The sequence below is a fragment of the Solanum verrucosum genome, unplaced genomic scaffold (assembly GCF_900185275.1).
Source record: "Solanum verrucosum unplaced genomic scaffold, falcon-dt-bn FXZP01000297.1, whole genome shotgun sequence".
NCBI classification, from domain to species: domain Eukaryota; kingdom Viridiplantae; phylum Streptophyta; class Magnoliopsida; order Solanales; family Solanaceae; genus Solanum; species Solanum verrucosum.
Window position 1 is genome coordinate 787,254 of NW_026020215.1, and position 25,591 is coordinate 812,844.

Consider the following 25,591-nt stretch of genomic DNA (forward strand, 5'->3'; position numbering starts at 1 on the left):
GAGGAAAATTTAGGAATAAGGTGAATGATTTAGAATGGGTAGTTTTAAGACTTAATTAACTTATATAGATCTTGAAATAATGGTTAAAACGATAGAGCTTAAGTACCAAACTTAAAAGTTCACAGGTGACCCTAGATGGACCCCCAAACGGGCCATACAGATGTTCACTGGCCATTTAGGATCCCATCTAGGTTACCCCAAATTCTTAGCAGCCCTGACGGGCAAAGCACCTCTCTTAAACGGGTCGTGGTGCCCTAAACAAACCATTTAGGGTTCTGTGAAGGGTCCATGGTCCGTTTTGGATTTTTAGACTTGCCCGTTAACTCACTTTTACCTTTTCCAAGTCCGAGGTGTTACAATATCTCCTGCTTGAGAATATTAATCCCTGAATGGAACTCAATCTAGCATGAAAAAAGAAGGACATAAACTAACCACCCAACACGAATGCAATTTCATCAAAATGCACATAACCAAGGAGGAATATCAACTCCAAGCTAAAACATATTCAAAACATCATTTCATAAGGCATACATGTAAATCGTACTCAAATGCATATAATTGTGAAGCAATCTATCAAGCTAAATTATTTTCTCAAAAATCAGATTTTTCATGAGCATGCATGAGGAAACTGGAGAATGGCTAAGACACATGTAACCAAAAAGATGAACCATGAGGAGTTAAATCCCTCAAGCTAGAGTAGGAATGGAGGTAAAGAGATGAGGGTATCGGTACATCATATCGATCTCAACCTCCCAAGTAGCACCCTCAACTATATGATTCCTCCACAACACTTTTATGGATGCAACTTCTTTGCTCCTTAACTTTTAAACTTGTCGGTCTAAAATCTCAACTGGAACCTCTTCATAAGAAAGACATTCCTTTATTCCAAGACTCTCTAATGGTAGAATAGATGTCAGATCTCCAACACATTTCTTTGATAAGGACACATGGAAAATATAATGCACCAATGCTAAATCATTAGGCAAATCAAGCTCATAAGGAACTTTGTTAATACACATCAAAATCTGATATGGGCCTACATATTAAGGACTAAGCTTTCTTATTATCCAAACCTCATGAAACCCTTCATATGTGACATTTTCAAGTAAACCCAGTTATCAACAACAAACTCAAGATCCCTTCTTCTAACATCGGCATAGACTTTAGTCAACTTTGAGCCTTTTTCAGCCTTTCTCTTATAAGATAAACCTTCTCCATAGCCTCATATACCAACTCGGGACCTATCAAGGAAACCTCACCAGCTTCAAACTAACCTTTGAGAGATTTACACCTTATCTCATAAAGAGCCTCAAATGGAGCCATATCAATACTTGAATGATAGCTATTATTTTATGAAAAATCAATCAAAGACAAATGATTATCCCAATTACCTTTGAAATCAATCACACAAGTTCTCAACATATATTCCAAAGTTTGGATGGTACGATCCGCTTGCCCATCAGTTTGAGGATGAAAGTTCATACTAAGCTTGACACGAGTACCAAGACTTTCTTGAAAAAACTTCCAAAATTGAGAAGTGAATCGGGTACCACGATCGGAGATGATGGATAGGGACACTGTATGCAACCTAACCATCTCGCTTAGATAAAACTTAGCATAATCTTCCATTAAATAAGAAAACTTGATGGAATGAAAATGAACCAAATTTTTCATACAATCCACTATAATCCAAATCAATTCATGTTGTCGCTGAGTGCGGGATCAGCCCACAATAAAGTTCATATTCACATCTTCTCACTTCTAAGTAGGAATGCAAATATATTGGGACAAACCTCCTAAATTTTGATGCTCAACTTTTAATTGTTGACAATTAGGACACTCAGCCACAAATTCCGCAATGTCGTCTTTCTTCATCCCATTCCACCTATAGACTTTGTGCAAGTCACGGTACATCTTGGTGGCTCTCGGGTGAATTTTATACTGAGAATTATGGGCTTCCGATAAAATTTTCTCTCTCAAGTCATCAATATTGGAAACACATAAATGGCCTTGATATCGAAGCACACCATCTTCCATGTACGGGAAAGCCTCAATGGACTTTTTAAGCACCGGTTCCTTCAACTCTACTAAAATTGGATCAAGACTTGCTTAGTTTTCATATCTAATACATATGATAATTATAAACCATTATGAACAATAATATCACCGTCACTTGAATCAACCAACCTAACACCTAGATGAGCTAGTCTATGAACATCACAAACTAACTCTTTCTTACAATCCACACCATATGCAACATTATTCATAGACAACCGACTTAACGCATCAAGTTTGTCACGACCCAAAGTATACCCTAGGCATAACATGGTGTATAGAACCCCGAAAGGTCTTACACAAGTCACTTAGACATCACGATAATAGAAATAAAGATAGCAAAACAAAGTTTTATATCAGAAAAGAGTTTGACAAAGAGGAAGTCTAACATAAGTCTCAATAAGCCATCTACTACATAAAAAGAAGTGGTTGGGATGTAACTCATACACCATGTACAAAGTCTGAAAACTAAAATGACATAAAGCTATAAAAATGTCTCGGTCCTCAGATCATAAGGACTCACCAATCTTCAAATGTCAAATGGATCGGCTAGCCATGAGTTTGAGAGGTAGGAGTGCCAGACCTTACATTATGAAACAATGTAAGCACATGTACGCATTTGTACATGAAATGTACTAAGTATGATAGCAACGCATTATGAAATCATGCTAAAAAGGACTTTATATGACATGCAATGACCAAGATAAATCATAAGATAAAATATTAGAAAACATAAGTCATATCATGGTCAATTCAAGCTTAACATCTTAGAAATACTTGTGAGATACTTTAAAGTTAACCATATAACCGATGTAGACTATGTGAGCTATAACATGGAATCCATTGTTTGTCCCTCACTAAAAAGAGATGTTCTTACTTGCCAAGGTAAGAACCAATAGTCTGAGCTAAAGTGGATCAACTAGCTAGATTGAGACAAATTCTATGGTGGCATATAATTATGGGACAACTAGATTGCTACTAGAAACCCGACATATAATAATGGTAAAGCCTGCAACTCAATATCCTCACGGTGCTAAGCAAAAATCCCATGGAATAGTCATTAATCATATACATTTCATCCTTATTAAGCAATCAATCCAAGCTAAAGCCATTTAGAATAGCTCCATAACTTGATTCAACTTAGGTGTGAAAACCTTTCAACCTTATGAATCCTTATTGTGATAAATCCTTTCACAATCATATTCTTAGTAGTATGTTAGAAAACCTTTCACAAAAATATTGATACTTTACTCTCAAAGCATCCTCAAATCATTTACATCAACTTCATAAAAATATGCATATCTTCATAAATTCATCGTTCATAGTTCATAAGCTTCATCATGTGTTCATAGTCTAAAAATCATTGATCATGCATGGGTTCATATGAATTCAACTCAAAATCATATAATTACTTCAATTAATGCATATAAAGATAGAAAATAATCAATTGAATTATAATTGAAAAGAACCCATGAAGATTGAATAAAACCCTAACTTTGAATTGAGAATCTAACTTATAAAATTAATAAATCTTTGAGGAACCCTATAGAGGAAAGGAATCCATAGGTGAATGGTAACATACATTAGTGATCAATGCCCAAAAGCTATGGTAAATTGGAGATCTTGAAGCGAAACCCTAGTTTTTCCTTAGCCTTTCAGAGGATTTTGGGGTGATCTTGAAGGGAAATTCAGGAATTAGGTGAATGATTTAGAATGGATAGTTTTAGGACTTGATTCACTTATATAGGTCTTGAAATAACGGTTGAAACAACATAGCTTAGGTACCAAACACATAGGGTAAATACCAAAATGACCCTTACTTAAAAGCTTACAGGTGACCCTTGATGAACCCCTAAACAGGTCGTATAGATGTTCACTGGACGTTTAGGGTCCCGTCCAGGTGACCCAAATTCCTGGCAACCTTGGAAAGCTAGGCCACCTCACCTAAGTAGGTCGTGGTGCCATGATCCATTTTGGATTCGTGAACTTACTTGTTAACTCACTTTTACCTTTTCCAAGTTCGAGGTGATACAAAAAGGGAAAAGGAAACTTTAAGGAAACAATGTAGATCAAATGATGAAGAGAAACACTATGCACCCTGAGTGAATTTGCTTAAACATAATCGATCTGCTATGAAAGGGTTATCTCTAGAGTACATTCCACCCCAAACCTTAGATGGAAAGTTGGTGGTTCAACTAGAAAGGAGGATGTGCATTTGGAAATGGAAAAATGGTGATGTTCCCTAATTGTTTATTTCCTTGGTAAAGCACCTCATGAGCCAATACATAGTTGTGAATTGGTCGAAAGGTAAACCAGACCTATTCTACCATGATGAGAGCTATTAAGTGGTCAAATTTCATAGCATTAAGGACTTGAATGAGGTGTATTACACAGATCCTTACTCAATTAACAATCGACCTACTATTTTTAAGCCCTGGACCCTTAATTTCAGCTTCAAAGATGAGTTCCCATATGAGATTCCACTATGGGTAGTTTTCCCAAACCTGCCTATGCACTACTCAGAAGAGAGTCGTTAAGTCAAATTTCCAGTGTAATTAGTGTCCCGATATTTGTAGATAAGTGTACATCAAAGCAATGTGTCAAAACCTCTCTAGGATGAAATCAGTAACTTGGACCCCAATGGTACACAAATGCCACAAGAAGTTACTTATGACTTGAAACCTGAATTTTGCCCAAAGTGTTTGACTGCATGCAATAAATGCCTATGAAGGACGTACCAACAATACCAGAAGATCAGCAGAATATTCTTGGGAAACGAAGGAGGAAAGCACGGAAGGTCACCTATGAATGGAAATACAAAAGGCATATATAAGTAGAAACTCATCAACAACCACAAACAACTCCACTGCCTATCCCACAACAAGGTATAGAATAGGAGCAAATGAGAAGATTAGTGTCTGCCAGAGGAACAAAAAGTCCACCCATGAATTTAGTAAATTTTCCTATCCTTAGTAATAATACCACACCTTCTAAGAATATATTTGGAAAGTTGGTCAGTGAAACTGAGGATCCTTTCAATATAAGCCTTGATAAAGGTGGGGGCTTAAGTACATCCTCATGTTGGAATATAAGAGGTGTGAATAAAAGGAATAAGCATAAGGAGTTGAAGCATTATATTCGTAGTAATCATATTAATCTAGTAGGTTTAGTTGAAACTAGAGAGAAAGCTCACAAAAGTACTACAATTTTCAATAATGTAGATCCAAACTGGGCAGCCTAAATAACCAACGAAAGGCAACAAATGGACATGTATATCCTATTGTATCCACGATGCTATGATGTTATCCAGATTGAAAAGCAGGCCCAATTCTTACATTGCTTAGTGAAAGGAAGAATTGATGGGTAATCTTGTGACTCGGGGTGAAATATAGGATTTTTGTACAACACTTCCCGAAATGAACTATCTTGGGAAGGAGAATTTTTCACCTGGACAAAACAAGCAAGCATGCGCTAATAAAATATGTAGTAGACTAGATAGGGCTCTTGGAAATTTTGACTGGATGATGAACTGGAATATGTGCAGGTTGAGTATGACTAGCCAATGATCTATGACCACTCCCTCATGGTTCTTAAACTACACGGAGCACACCCCAGGTTAACAAGACTCTGTTCAAATTCTTTAATGTCCTAGCCGAGCATGAAGAATTATTTCCTATAGTCAATGAAGTGTGGAGACAACAAAAGGATTAATGGAGTATGAAGAATGTATGGCTTAATTTACGGGAACTCAAGCCATTGCTCAAGAATCTGAATAACAGAGAATTCAAGAATGTGAGGCTATAAATTTACAATGCTAGGACATAGTTGAAGGTAGTCCAAGCACAACTTACTAGGCAATGTAGCGATAGGCTAATCAATGTAGAAAAGGCCCTCCTCCAGAATCTAGAAAAGTGGTCTTTGATAAAAGATAACATTGTGAAGAAGAAGTTTAGAGCAAGGTGGATTAAGCTTGGAGATTCCAACACCAAGTATTTCTCTATTGTTATGAAGGAAAATATTCCAACACCAAGTATTTCTCTATTGTTATGAAGGAAAGGACCCAAAGAAAACAAATATCCAAAATTATGGTGCTGTCAGGAGCAAAGCTTACCCTACCTGGAGATATACAGAGAGAAATTATAGATTTCTACATGAGTATTATAGGTTCAACAACCATTGTTTACTATAAATAGACAAATTGGTGATAAGAAAAGGACCTACACTTACTATAGCGCAACAAACTAGCCTATGTACCGAAGTCACTGATCAAGAGATTCTAGACAACCTCCATGGTATTGATGATGACAAGCACCTGGCATCGATGGTTTCAATGCATATTTCTTTAAATAAGCATGGGCCGTAATACATAATGATTTGATGTTAGTTGTTAAAGATTTCTTCCACACAGGAAGATTATACAAAGCCATCAGCTGCACTACCATAGCCTCTATCATCTGTGAAGCATAATCTGGATTCATTCCTGGGAGATGAATTGTTGACAATATCAGTCTAGATCATGATCTTATTAAAGCTTACACTAGAAAACACATTTCTGATCGATGCATGATTAAAATAGATCTCCAAAAGTCGTATGACTCAGTGGAGTGGATATACCTAGAGCAAATCCTAGAGAGCCTGGATTTTTACCTTAATTCAGAGGGTGGTTGATGCAATATATTAAGACTATTAACTATAGTGTGTTGATAAATAGGGAGACTACAAAGTCGCTCAATGCAGAAAAAGGACTAAGACAAGGAGACCTAATTTCCCTCTTTTTATACCTGAGTAGCATCTAAAAAGTCTCAAAGAGGAAAAAGCTTTTAGATTCCACTCAAGATGCTCCAAGATGGAATTACACACCAGAGCTTTGTTGAAGACCTACTCCAATTTGCAAGAGGAGACCTCCCATCTGTTACAGCCTTGTACAAATGCTTCCTCAAGTTCTCCCACGCCTTTGGTCTTCAGGAAATTATGAGCAAAAACTTTGTCTACTTTGGAGGAGTAACTTCAACTGAGAGGAACAAAATACTTCAACCTCTTGGAATTGAAATTGAAGACTTACCATTTAAATACTTGAAAATATTGTTGTCCACCAAAAAGACTACATTAGTGCTATGGCGACTTTTAATCCTTAAAATCATTATGAGGATCTCGTCATGGACAGTAAAGAAACTCTCATACGCTAGTAGAATACAGTTAGTTCAAACTATGATCTTTGGTATCCAAGCTTATCAGGCACAACTCTATATCTTACCAACAATCATTTTGAAAGTCATTGATGCCTATTGTAAGAGCTATGTGTGGTCGGGGACAAATGAAGTGACCAAAAAGACGTTAGTGGCTTGGGAGAAGTTATGCTCACATATGGCGTGCGGTGGACTCAATCTTAAAAACCTAACGTTGTGGAATAAGGTTACCATTGCTACAAATTGTTGGGACTTAACCAACAAGAAAGATCGACTATGGATTAGTTGGGTTCATTCATACTATGTCAAAAATAAATGTGTCCTCACAATGGTCATTCCTAAGCAAGCAAGTGAGATGGTAAAACAAATTATTGGTACCAGAAGGATACTTCAAGATAGTCAGTAGTTAGAAGACTGGATAGAAGCATCATTAGACATATCTATTTCCAACTACTGAACACAAATGAATCAATAAGGTGGAAATGCATGATGTTCCAGAATGATAGAAGTCCAAAATCTAAGTTTACAATTTGGTTACACTTTCATGGGAGGATGCTAGCAGCTGATAGATTGATTAAATGAAGGATAAATGTGAAGCTAAGGTGTGGACTTTGGAGAACTAATGATGAAAGTAGAGATCATTTGTTCCTCTCATGCAGCTATACTCTTAACTTATTGGTGAGACTCATGCAATGGATTAAAAGACCAATGGTTACTGCTCAAGCCTAGAACAATATGTAGATTGAGCAATTCATAATAGGAAAGGGAGATCACACACTGCCAGACTTTTCATACTGAAGTAATCCATACCATCTGGATAGAGAGATACTAGAGAATTTTCAAAATGAGGAGCAAAGATGCCGAGAGTATAATCAAGGAAGTAGCCTACGTTTGTAATGTTAGATCTGCTCATGGAACTCAATTACTACTCCAAGAACTCCTACTTTAATTCATTGAGCTAGACAGTAAGATTAGGCTGTGTAAATAGCTTAGTATGATGATTTAGATAGCTAGTTTGTGTTTGAACTTTGTTATGATGTTGTAATGGACTCATGTGTGATTAACAAGATAAAGTTAATACCAAAAAATAGTATCATGTAAAGTAACTAACCAAACAATTATTTTTCTAGTGAGATGCTCTGGAATTAAGATGGAGTACAATGATTTTGTTGTAAAAGGACAAGGATAGTATCTATAGTTGCAATAACTACATGGGTATTAACATGTTAATACACATTATAAAAATTTAGGAGAGAGTGGTGCAGATGAGTTTCACGACCCAGACCGTCGTGATTTGCTCCCACACAAACCCTCCGGTGGGAGAACCATCACTACAACCCAAACAAACAAATTCTATGAAAACTAAGACATTTAAAAATACGGAAGTAGGTTTAAATGACTATAAAAATGGAGTCCCCATAAACTACAAGGTTTTAACAAACAACTAACCAAACTAATGCAGAAGAATAACCCCTAGAACCTGAAAGTCATTGTATCAAAACTCTACTAACGACAAGTCTAAGAATAAGGGATACAACCCTGAATCTAAACAAAACACCTTAAACAAATAGCCTAAGTCCGAAAAGGGTGGACTTAAACAAGAAAGATCCATGACAGCCTAAAAGAACTGACTCACCCTTGAATCCAGTCAGGCTCAATAGTCACCTAGCTGAGGTTTATCAATAGCCGCCTGAAGATGCCTTGTACTCAACAAAGAACAAGCAAGTGCAGTATCAGTACACAACCACAGTGTACTGGTAGTATCATACGGCTACAGGGGCGGATCTATTAAGGGGTGTGGGGGTGCCACGCCACCCTCGAACTTCGACGGAAACTCTATATATACATAGGTATATATATAATATTTATATAAATATAAAGCGTGCCACCCAGAGAACAAAATTGGCTTGTGGTGCCATGGTAGGAGGGCAACTTTAGAAGGCTGATGTTGCGGGTTTGAATCCCATTTGTACCTATTTTTTTGAGAAATTTGTTGCATACGTTTTTTAAGAAAAAATAAGGGCTCCAAGCACGCTCTTTTAAGGAAAAACAGCTGGCACATTTTTATTTTTTTTTATAATTGTTAATCGATAAGTCTATTTGGCACCCACAGACTCTAAATCATAGATCCGCCACTGTGCGGCTATCCCAATAAGTGAAACACATGCAAGTAACCACAACATTATAAAACAGGCATATACCGAACATATACAATATTAGTCATCTTTTCAGGATCAATGTAGCATCCCACATTCTCAATAATACACATTGGTTATCAATTTAGAGCAACATACATTCTTCCAATATCAATCATCATTAGATATGAACGTAATCATCACAAATAAATACACAACACAATTTAATGGTCCTCTCATGGAACCCAATTCAATGGTCCTCTCATGGAACCTACATCCAAATGTGGTACCCGATCCAATGTTTATGTTGGAACGTGACAACTGATCCCATATTTATACCAGAACGTGGGAATCGATCTCATAGTTATGCCGAAACGTGGCAACCGATCCAAGTTAGTGTATCGGAACGCAACACCCGATCCATTCAACAAATCACAATCACAATATATATTCTCACAATCATACAACAAGAGGTGATTCATGGCATACAATTATTCAATTATCCTCATTTACGATTAGGGTGATCAATAATGCAATATTCGCATACATACATGTATTATAATGAGCAATTTCAAACATATATCACACCAACATGAAATCACAACCATCACCTACCTCGAATCCAAGCTTGAATCCCCCAAGGCACTTGAATTTTCCCTTTCCGGATTCTTCCCGCTTGTTCGTGGTCTAAAAACATACAAGTAACGCAAGGATCAATAAACGAGGCCAAATTACCCAAATTATAATCAATATTATCAACCCTAGGTCAAACCCTTGATCCCCATACCCATATAAGGGTTTCTTCCACCATAAATCACATATCAAAACCCTTCCCCATCGATAATTACCCAAGAAACTAAGTTCTACAAATCGAAAAGCGGATTCGGGGAGTAAAAACCTTACCTTTAGCCTCAAGAATGGTGGAAAACTGTCAAGAAAACTCTGGGGTCGTTCCTTAGCTCTCAAAGTCAAAAAGTGCGGCATAAAACGTTTTTGGGGTTTTATTTCCGACTTAAGTCGCGTCTGTCCCGCTATGGCAGCACTCATCCTGCTACAGCGGCCCCGCCCTGGCGACAGAAATCCTGCCCCAACAGCTTGCACGGAATCAGTGAGCTATTTTAATAATTCCAAGACCCCCAACACACCTTTAACCAACGACGCTCATAAAATACCGTTTACGCTAAGATCGATTTTGGGAGTTCTACTCACCCGAATTCAATTTCGTAAAGTCGTACAGATTTCTTAACGACTTATCTAACTACTCATGTAATCAAAATCATAATTAAACCATCCGATTGTTACCAGATTTCCCTACACCTAAATGACACTGATTTCGTCCAAATCTGGACTAGGTTAGGAAATTCCAAGTTACTACCAAAAGTTTTCTGACCCCCAATTCTTTCTCCATTGGCTTTTCCCTAACGACGGAATCAGGTCGTTACAATGAGGGTGATGAGGGGTGTGTCTATTTTTGAGAATCAGTTTGGATTCATGTTAGGGCGATCGACCACACAAGTCATACATCCTATGAAGAGACTATGAAAAATAAATAGGTACTTACATATGGTGTTTATTAACCTTGAGAAGGACAACGACAAAACTTTGAGGGAAGTATATTGTGGAGTTTCCCAAAGGCAAAATGCGTATCAATGGCCTATATTGGGAGATATGCGAAGGAGCTAAATTGAGGGTAAGAACGGTGGGAGAAAACTCAGAGCACTTTCTCATATGAGATGGAGTTACATTAGAGATCAACTCTTATCCATTTTTATTTGTCATGGTTGATGGATGAATTGTCACGAAACATTCAAAATGAGGTGTCGTGGTGTATGTTATTTGCGGATGACATAGTACTAATTGATGATTGATAAGACACACAATTAATACTACGCTAGAGGTGTGGAGAAGAAATTTGGAGACTAAAGGGTTCAAGCTGAGTAACATCAAGACAAAGTATGTGGAGTGCAAATTCAATGATGTGGTGTGTGAGGAAGGAATGGAAGTGAGGTTTCACACACAAATATCTAGGAGAGACAATTAATTCAAGTATCTTAGGTCTATAATCTAGAAAAGTGGGGACATAAATGATATCATGCATCGTATTGATGTGGCATGTATCAGATAAAGTGGAGGCTTGCCTTTGGAGTCTTGTGTTATAAAAAGTACCACTGAAACTCAAGGGTAAGCTCTATAGAGTGGTGGTTAGACCAGTATTGTGTTGGATTCGAAAGTGATTAGGGCGTCACGCGAAAGCTTACAATTGCAAATCATAAGGTGATAAATTAGATGACAAAAATTAATACTAAAAACATAATATTATTATATGAAAACTAATATAAAAGAAAAATATTAAAACTGTAAAGAGAAAAATCTCCCCATAAACAAGCTCTTAAATGTCTATTGGGTGGATTCTATTGTGTTGTGCTATGAGAATAGGGATCTTCAATTTATAGATCTCAAAAATTTTCCTCTAAGGAAAGAATAAACCAAATATGGAAGAGAATTAATTTTCCTTTCAGAAAAAGTTCGAGCATTTATGGTAATACTTTGACCTTTCTTTTAAGGAAAAAATAAACTTCAAATAAGGTAAGAAAATCAAGGCAAAACCCTAACACATTGTTGTATGGGACAGAGTATTGGCCAGTCAAAAACATCCATGTCTAGAAAATGCATGTTGTAGAGATGAGAATGTGAAGATGGATGTGTGCCCATACCGGGAGTGATAAGATTATAAATGAGGATATCCAAAATATAAAGTGGGAGAGATCTCTATAGTGGACAAGATGAGGGAAGCGAGACTGAGATGGTTTGGACATCTGAAGAGGAGATGCGCAGATGCACCAGTGATAATGTGTGAAAGGTTGGTTATAGAGGGTATGAAGAGAGCCAGAGGTAAGCCGAAGAATTATTGGAGAGAGGTGATAAAACATGATATGACGCAACTTCATATTACCGTGGACATACGTGACCTTAGATAGGATGGTGATGAGGACATGCATTAGGGTAGAATGTTAGTAGGTGGTGTAGTGTTGCCTTGCTGAGGGTGACTGGTATTTTTCATGGTACTAGTTGTATTATTATAGTTTTTTTCTATCGTTGTTTATAATTATTTGTAATAATCTATCCTTATATCTTATTTACTGTGTTCGATTATCACAATATTTTATTATTGTTTTCAATTTCTTTCAAGTAAACTTTACATTGTTACCTTGTTGCTTGCTATATTCCCTTCACTATCTACCTGGACTTGTTGCGCTTGAGCTGAGGGCCTTTTGAAAACAATATCTCTACCTTCACGAGGTAGTGATAAGATCTATGTACATTCTACTTTCTTCAGATTTCACTCGTAGAGTTTCAATGAATATGTTGTTGTTAGTATATCACCGTCATGGGTATGAATTTGGAGTGTCCTCAATAACGGGGATTGGAAAAGGAAACTTGAATGAAAAATTAAAGGGAAATCACAACAATATTTTATCTTTGGTTTGGCATTTTCTGACCAGAAAAGTTAAAATCAATTTTAAGAAGAGACATTCAAGTCCTGCCTGCAAATCTCCCTGAAAATCACCTTATTATTAGTAAATGGAAGGAACTTTGTAGGGTTTCTTCGGCTTTGCTGACAAACTAAATTAATAAATTATTATATACTGCAGAACTTTTTAACAGGATGATTAATTACCGAATAATTATATTTATTAAGAAATGTTCTCGATCTTTGTATCAAAATTTTGTTACACGGTATATAATTTAAAATAAATTTTCTGTAAAGTAGGCAAGATTTGTTTCAATAATATTTCCTAATTAATAAGAGATTAATTAGGTAATGATCTATGTAACACCAAAGATTAGTTGTCTTATACCTAAAAAATGAAGCTAGTCTCAATATTCAATAACTTGAAATGGAAATGAATTATTAACTAATGCGAGTCTAAACAATCTAACTTCGTCGTAGTATTTTAATCTTATTCGAACAATGTATTATTCTAGACTCCAGACAGTTATGATTGATCAACCTTATTCAAATTCATCAATCAAAAATCTTATTTATCAAATAATTTTTCTGATAAAAGAGAAAATTTATTTCATTACACGGGAAAAATTGTCTTTAATATTTTAAGATAGTAATAATTAGTACTATACTATTAAAAAAAAAAATTCATGCAAGAGAGACCAAATTAAAAGAATCTTTGTGATAATTTATAACATGCTTGTGAGACCAATAATGGAAGTAACTCTCTTTATTATTAAAATAAGATAAGGCTGCAAAGCAGAAATGTTTTGTTTAACCCCATAAACTTGATTTTTTGCTAATCACTTTCCATCAAATGATTAATCTATTTCTTTAGGGTATCTTTCCATACCAGAACTCCACTACTCCATTTAACTTTTTCCTGTTTATTTGATATTTTTTTAGAATAAGAAGCAAATTAAAGTCCTATCATTCATTGAGTCTAGTCATAATCTCACCTATTAATGCCAACCTGGGATTCTTTTGATGTCCCCCTTAATTTAATCATTATATTTTTATTAATCAATTAACTTTACTTTTTGTTTTTTCAATTACCACTCTGTCAAAATAGACTGACCGAAGCTTCTGTTTCAGGCTAATAATCAGCAGAAAAAGAAGTTTAATTTCTGTGCTCTATTACCGAGGTAATTTCAATACGTATTTGTGTTCGGATTGTGTCACAGCTTATATTTGACTCATTGGGTCTCAAGAATTTTACGAATCTCTTTAACATATATGTATAGAGTTCGAATTAAAATTATCAGGTTCAAACGAGTTCATATTTCATTACATCTGCTTTAGCTCGGTCTAGGGGTAAAGCTAGCAAGGGCGGAGGGGTCCCCTTTAGCAGGAAATTACATTGTTGGTAAATAATTAAAATTTAATCAGGAATTTTACCACTGATTCTTTAAAGAATTTAGAAAGGGGTTAGGAGCCTCACCATTACAGCTGGTTACTACATACCTAAATAATCATAACTAACAGATTTAATTGCTCTATAATTTCACATCAACCATAATCGAATCTTTCAGAAGATTTGAGTATGAGATTACTCAGTGAACTGAACACTAATAGACAATGTCAATGAAAATGAAAGCTGATAATAACATCTTAATTTCTCATTTATTTACAAAGAAAATTACATGTGCTCTTTGCACCCAAATGTGAAATGACTCTTGGATCTTAATATTATTATACAATAAATACTCATCACTTAGCAAAACAAAAAATTAGTACAATTAATTATACAAATTAAATTTAGCTAATATTGTCAATTAGTAGTAGTAATTTCTGAAGAAAATTAAACTATAAAATCTCTTCCTATATACAGAAGTCTCTTTCTTTTAATAATTGTAGACAAATGAATGGTGATGACTACATCTCAATTTTCATGTGAGACGTTTGATGAGGCCCTGCATCAAAAGATTAAGAAAACACACTCATCAATTCATAATCAACTTATATTTTTGACAATTTTAATCACCATCCTGTCAAAAACAGAAAAAAAAAAAATCGTCGTGATCCCTCTTCTTACCTTGTGATTGCAGTGTCATATCCTTGTTGGGGTTTTGGCTAAATCCCATCTGCACAAAACTTTGCAGGTCATCCTCGCATATTGCAGGGAACTGGAGAAATGAAGTTGTTAAAACCAAATTACATGATGAAAAATGTTTGGTTAATACACTGATAATGTAAAATCTTGTGTCCGTATAAATAAGTTAAATCTTGAATTATTATTACCTGATTAAGATATTCAGCAAATCCATCAAGGGGAGGCAATTGCATTCCTAGGCTGCGGCATAGTGAGTTATCTAACGTGTCCACTGAGCATCGACTTAGTGCCCCATTAGGAATATCGCTCCGGCCTTGTTGGTAAGAAGATGATGTTTTATCTACTGGGAAAACAGGATGGGGCAGAGAGCCATTTGGTTGGCATATCTGAAAGAACACAAGATATTGTTTTAGAACGTCACGTAAAAGAACGGGTCGTTTCATTGACATGAATCATGATACACTTACATCCTTGGAAAGGGGGAAATCCAAATTTGGGTTCACTGTTGCCAACTTCATGGATAGGAACTATAAAATGTTGCAGACAGAAGAATTAGCTGATGAATTACGACACATATTATAGAATGCGTGATTAGGGAAATTGTGATTTACCTCGACTTGTCGTTGGAGTGACTGTACATAATTTATAATTTCATCAAGCATTAGTGCTTTTCCTGTCACCTGGTACACAAATTAATCAATCCGTGTTAGAAGCAGGACTGGTTATGAATCGATAAACCAGAAAGGGAAAAATTGTTGATGCATTTCAGCTAACCTTATTACAGCCTGGTACAAGATCTTGTAACAGCTTCATTCTTTCACTAATCTTCTCTCGTCTCACCTAATTAAATGGGAAAAGAAGATTGTTAATACAAGGATATATGGGGTTTGAAACAACAAAGTGATTGTTAATGCTTACTCTTTCTGCTAGACTATGGCTATCAGTAGCTTGTCCTCTCCTTGCCCTAACATGAATATAGTCCTTTGGTGGTTCAGGAGGCTTTTGATTTTCCATAACTTGTTTTTGGGTTTCATCATCCTTTGATTCCTCCATGTTAACTTCTATCCCAGTACTTTCTACTTGTTTACATCGCTTTCCTCTTGCATTATCATCAGCTTCACCTCCCTGAAATGAAATTTTGATTAAGCACTAATAACATTTACTTAATCTCTTTTTCACTGACATAATAATCCTTACCCTGTTTCCATTAGCTCCTTGAGTTGGAGAATCTTCCTTTGAATTTCCTCTAGAAACTGTTTTTCTTTTTCTAGAACTAGAATTCAATTCAGTTGGAAGTTTTGACCCTGTTTCCCCACTTGGCTCTGAAGCAGACTCATTAGAGTTATTGGCCATCATTTCCATCCGGGTTTGACCCGAATTCTTGATTTGCAAAGGGGATCCACCTTGCTTGAGAGAAGGGCTACTCGAAACTCTAGGCAACTTTCCATTCCCCAATGGTTGAGCAGATCTATGTGATAATTCCGTATTGTTCAACCCCAACGGACTCGTTCTGCCGTTGAAACTACTGCTCCCAAAACAAGAAAATTTAGCAGCTCTTTGAGCAAAACTTGGATCAGCAGGCAATGGAGGAGGAAGTGAACTTCCCAAATTGGGTATATTATCTTTTCCCATCATGGGTATGTGTAGTTTCGGTGGAGAGTTTACAGGTCTACTATAACACGAATTGTTACTGTTATTGTGCAAATTATTGAATACCGGTTGAGGGGAACGTTTCCCAACCAACTCAGCAGGGGAAGAAGATACAATTGAGTTCAAAGTTGAGTCAAATTGGTTAAATTGAGCTGTTGAATGGTCCCAGTTGGGGTTAAATAAGCAATCAGAAGATTGCCCTGAATGTAAGGGATTCCAAGAAGGGAATGCCATAGTAGGTTCAAACTGAAGGGCTGGATTAGGGATTCCGCCATTCATGAAGTACTCTTTCTCCATGGATAATGATAGATTAAATTGAAGTTCAAAAATATCAACAAGAAGAAGAAAAAAGGGAGGGGGAGGGAAAGAAAACTAAAGAGAGAGGAAGTTATATAGGAGAAAGTTTGTTTTGACCTTTATTTGTTTGTATATTTATTTAAATTTAATGGAAGAAGAAATGGTGGGGTAGTAGTAGGGGCTTTAGCCGGAAAAAGCGGAAAGTAGGGTGAATTGCCGGGCCTTCAACGTCGCCGGACCACCGATTTACTCTATTATTTTACCACCTTTTCCTTCATCAGACCTCTCCTCCTGTACTTACGTGGTGTCCAGTATAGGTTCACGGGAACTAAGTAACTTTCGAAATATTTTTATAATTAAATTAAAGTCATGATAAAAAGTTCATAAATTTTAAATTATGAATATATGTTTTACGTCTAGTCTATAATATATATTACCATAAACTTGAAATAATACTTCGAGAAATAACCAAGTTTCAAACACGATGCTATACCAATTTCTGATTCTCTGTTACCCAATTCGTTTAATTTTATATGAGTTAGTTGGATTTGATATGGAGTTTAAAAAGAAATAAAGACTTTTGAAATTTATGGTCTAAAATAAGTGACTTATATTTGTGTGGGTTTAACTCATTTCATTAAAAGTAAAATAAATATTTTAAAGTTAAATTGTTACTTGATAAAAAAATGTATCATTTTTTTGAACGGATTAAAAATGAAAGTAAGCTATAATATAAATCGAGATAGAGAGATATATTTTTTGGTTTGTTTTCCTCGTGTATTTACAAATTGAAAGTTTCTACATGACTTTGTAGAAGATTAAGGGTCTGCTTGAATTATATTAGACAAATAAGAAACATTATAAATGATATTAAAAATTAAATATTAAAGATCTATATTGTCTTTTAAATATATATTAATTAATAAACAAATGTTATTAACTAATATTATGAAAAAAATAATTGAATTATATTTTTCAAATTAGTATATTTCAATTGAATTAATCATAAAACTAAAAGTACAAGATTTCTATGAACATCATGAAATACATATTTGATAAAAAGATTAAAATTATAATAAAATGTCATAAATTATTAAAATATTTGACAAAAATATAATCTATCAAAGTTTAATTAAAAAATAAATGACTTGCAATGTGAAATCTCAAGTCAATACTACTAAAACAAATGAAACTGAAAATATAACATAAGTTCTAAATTCAAAACAAAAATTTAACATAATACTTTTATGTTAAATTTCAACATAACATACATGAATATGATTTAAGAGAAAAGGAAAATGTAAGTCTATAACCTTACTCAACAATTAATTCTACTTTAGTTTAAAAATTATAATACTAACAAAATTATGCTAATGAAAAAAATAAACATGCCATAAAAAATAGATGATACAAAAAGTTGCATGAAATCACGTGAAGAAAATGTTGAGAATGAGAAAGAAATGAAATATAAATAATATAAAATCAAAATCAAAATTTTTAGAATAATAAAAATAAAAAAAGAATTTAAAATAATAGAAATAAAAATAAACTAAAACGAAAAAATAAAAAATATAAATAAAAAATAATAAATTTGTAATTACACCATGTAAATTGGAATTATCAACATTTCACAACTCCTTCCTGAGAAATAGATAGTGTAATTATCTCCTGTCAATTCCATTCAATTACTTGCTGACCAAATAATTACATGACTAATCAAACACACCAGATAATATAATTATACGAAATCTAATTACCAGAGTGACTTTCCAAACAACCCTAAATGAAAAGCTGAAATTGTGATTGTTAATTGTTAAGTAAATAAAGCACGTCACCGCACATTACTTTTGATTTTGTTATGATAAAATGGAAAACAAAAGTGTTTGGAAAAGTGATGTGGTTTTGCATAATGTTTGAAAAGCTTACAAATGTGAAAATTATGGTGGTATAATTAAAAACAGAAATTAGTAGGACCTTAAATTTGAAGTACATAGACGAATATCTTCTTTTATTTGGGAAAATTACGCTCTAGATTTACTTGAAATTATTTACACCACATAATTTAATATAAAATATTTTATAACATTATATTAGGTTCAGTTTATATTTGGGTATAAATACTTTTATACATTATTATACATTTTTATACAAGGTTGATACATTATATATACTATTTTTTTCAGGTATGATATTGCATATTAGACTACATGGCGTAATACTTTAAGTTGGATAGTATATTTTTGAAAATTTCTCTTTGATTTCCATAATAATTTATGTTAGTTATATTTACACGCCTTTTCACACTATTTTATGCATATTTGTATCATGTTTTAATTTCCATAATAATTTATGTTTGGTATATTTACACGTCTTTTCACACTATTTTATCCATATTTGTACCATGTTTTAATTAAAATGAATTCGTAATAAATACATATAATTTATGTTGATTATGATATATTTGGCTAATTCATGTTATTTTTGTGAAGGTAGTTGTTTTGGGGTAAAATGACATAAGAATTGAGGAAACTGATGTCGCCTAAAGTTCACTCTTAAATTGGAATTATAACGATTGATGTTAAAATATAGTAACCTAATTAGCAGTGGCGTAGCTACAGCCACTTTAGGATGTCCAACTGGATATCCTTCGTATGAAAATTACGTTGTATATATATTTCAAATTTTACATTTAATGGATATATATTTAAAGTTGGACATCCTTAACAAACTTATACCTTTGGCGCAGTGATAATGTGTGTCCATTTGAATGAAGGAGTTTCGAGTACTCCAAATAGCACAATATTTTTTTGTTTTATTTTGACAGTCACACACCACACACCACACACCATTATTCTTGAACACCCTTAATAAAAAAATTGGCTCCATCACCGCTAATTAGGTCGAGGTCGAATTCCACAAATATCATTGTTATAGATCTTTATAATTTACTGATAATACTATATTTGTAACTACTATTGAGGTTGAGAATTAAGTGGGAAACTATTAATTACTTTAACATTTGAATTTTGATTAATAATAAAAGATGAACTAAGGTTACACTTATAAGATGTCAAAACTCAAACAGATAAATTACTATCAACTTATTCAGTTGTGTTCATTGTGCAAAACTGACGAATTTATATGTCTCCTAAAATTTCTCGACCAAATTAAGAGAATATCGATTGTCAACACTTGGGTGTCGAATTAATTTGATCATTCATCAAAAGTCTTAGTTTAGTTATTCTATCTTATCTCTAGATCAAGCTATTAGATGGAGGTTGGTAGATCCAAAATCCCTCTTAATGAACCTTTTTCCTATTCTTAACTTCTTTTGTCAAGCAAGTCATAATACGAATGAGTTCTTAATGTTTGTAATCATTAAAAAAATAATCAATACGAAAGAACCTCAATACACAATGATCACCCCTTCAAGATAAGATTTTAATGTAAAAAGAATGTATTATCATCATTCCTACTCTAAGTTTCGTAACCCTAATTATGAGTTTAGCTACTCAATACTAATTGTAAGCAATAACAATTATAATTTAAACTATTAAAGAACATTAATGTAAATGAAAGTAAACAACACATTTGATTAATGCAACTCTTGCAAGAGAATATTGTTCATTCCACAATATTCTACTAAGAATCCATGACAAATCCTAAAAGTTGAAGAACAATGGATCTTCTATGTTATGAGTAATCCCTAACTTCTATAACTAATTCGTATTTTTTTACTAATAATCTGTTACCTTTAAAACGCCACCTTAATGACATATATATAACAACATGGTCAGAATTCAAATTCGAATTAAACTCTATTTTAACTTTGGTCAACTTCAGTCCGACAATACTAGGGGATGCGGTGCAGACCACATTGTGTAACACAAGAAGTTGCAGTGTGGGTTCCATCTCATACTCCAGCCTCCTTCGTATTTCGCAAAATAGTCTCAAAAAAATTAAGTCTTTAAATCTTGGTCTGAGACAGGTGAGGCACGAGGTCCAACGCAGTGTAGGCAACCTCGCACCACAAACTCCTTTTCTACAACTTATTTGGCTGCATTTTAGTTTGAAACACTTTGTTTTGCACTCTTATTCATTTTTTTTAGTGTTTTCTTGTTGCTTTTAGCCTAAAATAATCCAAATCATATCTATTAGTGTATCACAATAAATATTCAATAAAAATATGGATATTCATAAGATTATACTCAGAACTTAATTAAATTATGGATAAAATTTGATATTTAGATGCATAAATACACCCAGATCACCACCACATACTTAGAGATTTTGTTCATTCCGAACAATTCATTTTATTCACGTCAATGCTAATTGGACAAGATTACTTACAAATTTGATTTATATAAACACTTTAATCATGATTATATTCGAGATTTACTCATTCAAGAACAATTTTTTACCTCCAGACTTCTTACAAACATCATCACTTCTAGATTGACTCTTTATTTATGACATATATAGGGTCAACATGCTAAGATGTAATTACTGCAGTCACTAAATTACCAGTTCTAACTATTAAGTTCACTCATTATCAAAGAATTGTTCTTTTGTTGTACTTTTTCAGCTTTAAAAAGGTGCCTTTTACACTTACATGCTTTACTTTCAGTTGAGTTAGTTTTAGTTCCCTTGCAACATATGTATTTCAGTTAGTCGATTTTTCATTCCACTATTTTACATACTGTATATTTCATATACTGGCGTCATTCAATGCTACATCATCTTATTATGCAAATACATGTGTCCAGGATCGACAATAAGCACTTCGTTGATATCTTCCCTCTATCAGTTTTTGGTGAGACAACCCTGATTTCAGAGGGCTCATTTTCATTTATGTATTTTAGTTTTATTAGACACTTGGTTATTAATCAGATAGTTGTGGGTCTTATCTCAGCACATATCTCAATTTAATAGAAGCTTCATGGACAAGTTAGTGATTAACTCAGTATTTAATATTCAAATATTTAGAATATTATTACTATTTATATTCAGAGTTATTTTCAGACTTGAGCACAAGTACAATTGAGACTTTTTAAGTTTGATTAAATCATTCTAGATGTGCATCATTTTATGCTTCCACATAAGTGTTTAGTCATGTGCTTAGTAGTCAGCTAGGTCAAGTGTTGTCTTGGGACCAACAATGGTTACCAAGTGTCGTCCACGCTTAGGGCATGAAAAACATGGTATCAGAGCATAGAGTTCAAGTGTTCTAGAATGTCTATGAATCTGTGTCTAGTAGAGTCCATCTTATAGGTGTAAAATGCATTACATCTATAATAGAGAGGTTACAGAACATTAGAAAGTACTACCATTCATTCATATTCTGGTTCATGTGATAAAGCTTAACTCTATCAAAGTTTCTTCTAACTCGTGCATTAGCGTATTTAAGATCATGCCTCCAAAATGTAATATCGGTCAAAGAAATGTCGCATGCACTAAGGTTCCCACCGAAACCAATGCAAGCAATCTTCCTCCACCTACTAGAATGCAGACCCTAAACGGAGCTCACTCGACAAATTAGGGTGAAAGTGTTAGGGTTCAATTTGTGCCCGTTAACATAGTCCAGGTTTCACAACCATATGATGCTTGGTGTCCTTCTACTAATTTTGAGGCATAGTTTACAATAGTGATTCAGATGCTCACTTAGTTGGTTGCTTTGAGTCAGGCTGTAAGATCACTACAATCACTAACTCTAGTTCACAAGAATTTCCAGTCGTGACAAGAATAAGGGACTTTTTCAGGATGAACCCACTAGTGTTAACAGGGCCCGAAGTAGAAGAGGATCCTAAAACTTTATTGATGAGATGTGAACGATTTTAAAGGTGATGCATGCTACTGAGATTGAGGAGTAAAACTCGTTACGTATCAACTCAAGGATGTTGTGAGCATTTGGTATAATCAGTGGGAGAAAGGCCTTGGTGAGGATGTTGATCTAGCTGTTGAGGAAGATTTTGAGGAAGTATTCCTGAACCATTTCTTTCTTCAAGAGCTGAGAGAGGCGAAGGTGGAAAAGTTCATGAATCTGAAGCAAGGTGGGATGAGTGTGAAAGAGTATGGTCTCAACTTCATTCAACTATCCTACTATGCTCCAGAGATGGTCCTAGATATGAGATCTAGGATAAGGAAATTTGTCTTTAGATTGGGAAAGACATGTTAAGAAGGAATGCAATGCTACATTATTGATTTTTTACATGGACATCTGTAGACTCATGGTACATGATCAATAGGTTGAGAAAGATAAAGCAGAAGGATAACAAAGAACACTAGAGTAAGAAGGCAGCATCAGCGGGTCATAAGCCCTATCAATAGAGAACCATAAATGGTAACAATTCTTTCTTCCATAAGAGGTCATCGGGACATGCACATTCATTAGCGAGTGCACATGTTGCACCGAGAACAGAAATGATCAGAGGTTTTAGACTAGTCAGAATTTCAAGGTGTAGGTTCCAGTCACAAGGTAGTGTGGCACAAAGATCTACTTGAAACCACCTTGTGTCAAGTGTGGTAGGCCCCACCAAGCAGAGTGCCGTGAAACAAGTGGATGTTATAAATGTAGGCATTTTGTTCACTTTCTAAGAGATTACCCAATCTGGAAGAAAGGTAATGCGGGCACTAGGGCCCTATCTTCATCATTAGCTCTAGTAGGTATGGTTTCCCAAAAGGGTGCTACATCAGGAACAAGTGAAGGTTCAAACCTTCTGTATCCTATGTCTGGTTGGCATGATCATGAAAACTCTCCAGATGTCGTTATTGGTATTCTAAAAGTCTTCTGCTTAGATGTTTATGCTTTGATTGATCCAAGTGTTAGTTTATATTTTGTGACTCTTTATATAGCCATGAAATTTGGGATTGGCCCTAACAACTTCTAGAACTTATAGTGTTTCTATTATTGTTAGTGAGTCTATTCTTTCTAAGAGAATCTATAGAATTTGCACCATTTCAACTCATCATAAAGACACCACAACTGACTTATTTGAGTTAGATATGGTGGATTTTGATGTCATTCTAGGCATGGACTATTATATGTTTGTTATGCCTCAATTGATTGTAGGACTCTAATCGTAAAGTTTCAGTTTCCAAGTGAGTCAGTACTAGTATGGAAAGGTAGTTTAGGAGTGCCTGCATGTCATTTCATCTCATATATTAAGACTAGAAAGTTAGTTTCCAAGGGGTGTATCTACCACATAGTCAGTGTTAAAGATTCTAGTGTTGAGACCTCACCCCTTCAGTCAATTCCTATCGTGAATGAGCTTCAGAAGTCTTTCCTGACAATCTCCCAAAGCCCTCCCGGCAGAGAGATAGACTTTTAGATTGGTTTCCTTTTAGATGATCAACCTATTATTATTACTGCATATAGAATAGCCCCATATATTTGAAAAGTTAAAAGAGCAGTCGAAGGATCTCCTTGATAAAGATTTCATCAGACTTAGTGTCTCACCTAGGGGTGCCCTTATTACGACCCACAATATACCCTAGGCGTGACATGACGTATAAGACACCGAGAGGCCCTACACAAGCCATTTGACATACATATAACACAACATAATAGACAAAAGTAGAAAATCTTATATGATAAAAGAGTTTGGCATAAAAGTAGAAGTCCACTCATAGTCTTGACAAGTCAATCTAATACATCAAATGAATGGTTGGGACGTAACCCATACACCATATACAAGTCGCAAAAGTAAATGGCATTAACAAGTAAATTCTTCATGGCCTTGCCCTCGAAGTATGAGGACTCACCAATCCAAAGAAATAGGTTGTAATCTGTATCTAGCCACGAATGGGAGGAAAGGAATCATCGAACCCTACATTATGAGACAATGTAGGCACAAGTATATATTAGTACATGAAATGTAATATGTATGAGGGATATGCATAAGAATGTAAAAATAACCATATGGGGACATAATGGAAAACATGATATACATGGCCAATGTAAAACATAGTAAAACCTTTAAGGAAGAATCATAAATTATGAACATGGTCAATGCATCTTAAAATCATAGTGAAAATCCTCATAAAACCTTTGAATATAAACTTAGTTCGTTTTGTAGGATATTTTCTTTAACCGACAATAGACCATGCTAGCTTTAACATGGAATTCTATGTAACTCCCACACCGAGAAGGGAGAGTCTACTTGTCACGATAGAACTCTCTATCATTCATTCATATGCTATTTGTGTATCCACTAGCTAGGTTATTCAAGACAATCCTTTGGGGGAATATAGTTTGGAACTAGAGGTTACTACTAAAGACTACCTTATTTAAGCCTCCATCTCAAGTTCTCTCGGTTCTAAGTAAAAATCCCAACAGCATAGTCATATTCATAAACATATCATCATACATAGAATAGTACAATTAAGTTATCAATCGAATCTTAAATCATCATAAAGTAGCTTCTTAAATCATGAATCATGCATGTGTGAGAAAACCTTTCACCAAGTCATGATTTCTTAATATGTGAGAAAAACTTTGACAATTTCATTGATGCTTGTATTAAAGCAACCTTAATTCATAAAATATTGTTTCATAAATCATGCATGGCTTTCATAAATCATCATTCATAAGCTTATAGCTTCCTTCATAAATCCATATATTCATAAATTCATAATCAAAATAATAAATAATGCACAAACTTTGTAGAAATCAAACATAAATCATGTAGTTTAAAACGTGCATAGGAAG

The 25,591-nt window shown here is 34.5% G+C and overlaps 2 protein-coding genes across 8 annotated transcripts in view; one reads left to right on the forward strand and one right to left on the reverse strand.

The window, feature by feature from the left end:
• LOC125830655 (peptidyl-prolyl cis-trans isomerase FKBP15-1-like) overlaps nucleotides 1–25,591 on the forward strand; it is a 1,183,135-nt gene that overhangs the window by 275,165 nt on the left and 882,379 nt on the right. The window lies entirely within an intron of this gene.
• LOC125830634 (transcription factor bHLH62-like) lies at nucleotides 14,704–16,887 on the reverse strand. Its single transcript, XM_049509808.1, has 8 exons — nucleotides 16,135–16,887; nucleotides 15,856–16,062; nucleotides 15,712–15,777; nucleotides 15,549–15,617; nucleotides 15,405–15,464; nucleotides 15,126–15,323; nucleotides 14,920–15,010; nucleotides 14,704–14,797 (listed from the first exon to the last, which is right to left on the reverse strand). The coding sequence occupies exons 1-8, from the start codon at nucleotides 16,882–16,884 to the stop codon at nucleotides 14,760–14,762; spliced, it is 1,479 nt and encodes a 492-aa protein (XP_049365765.1). The 5' UTR covers nucleotides 16,885–16,887; the 3' UTR covers nucleotides 14,704–14,759.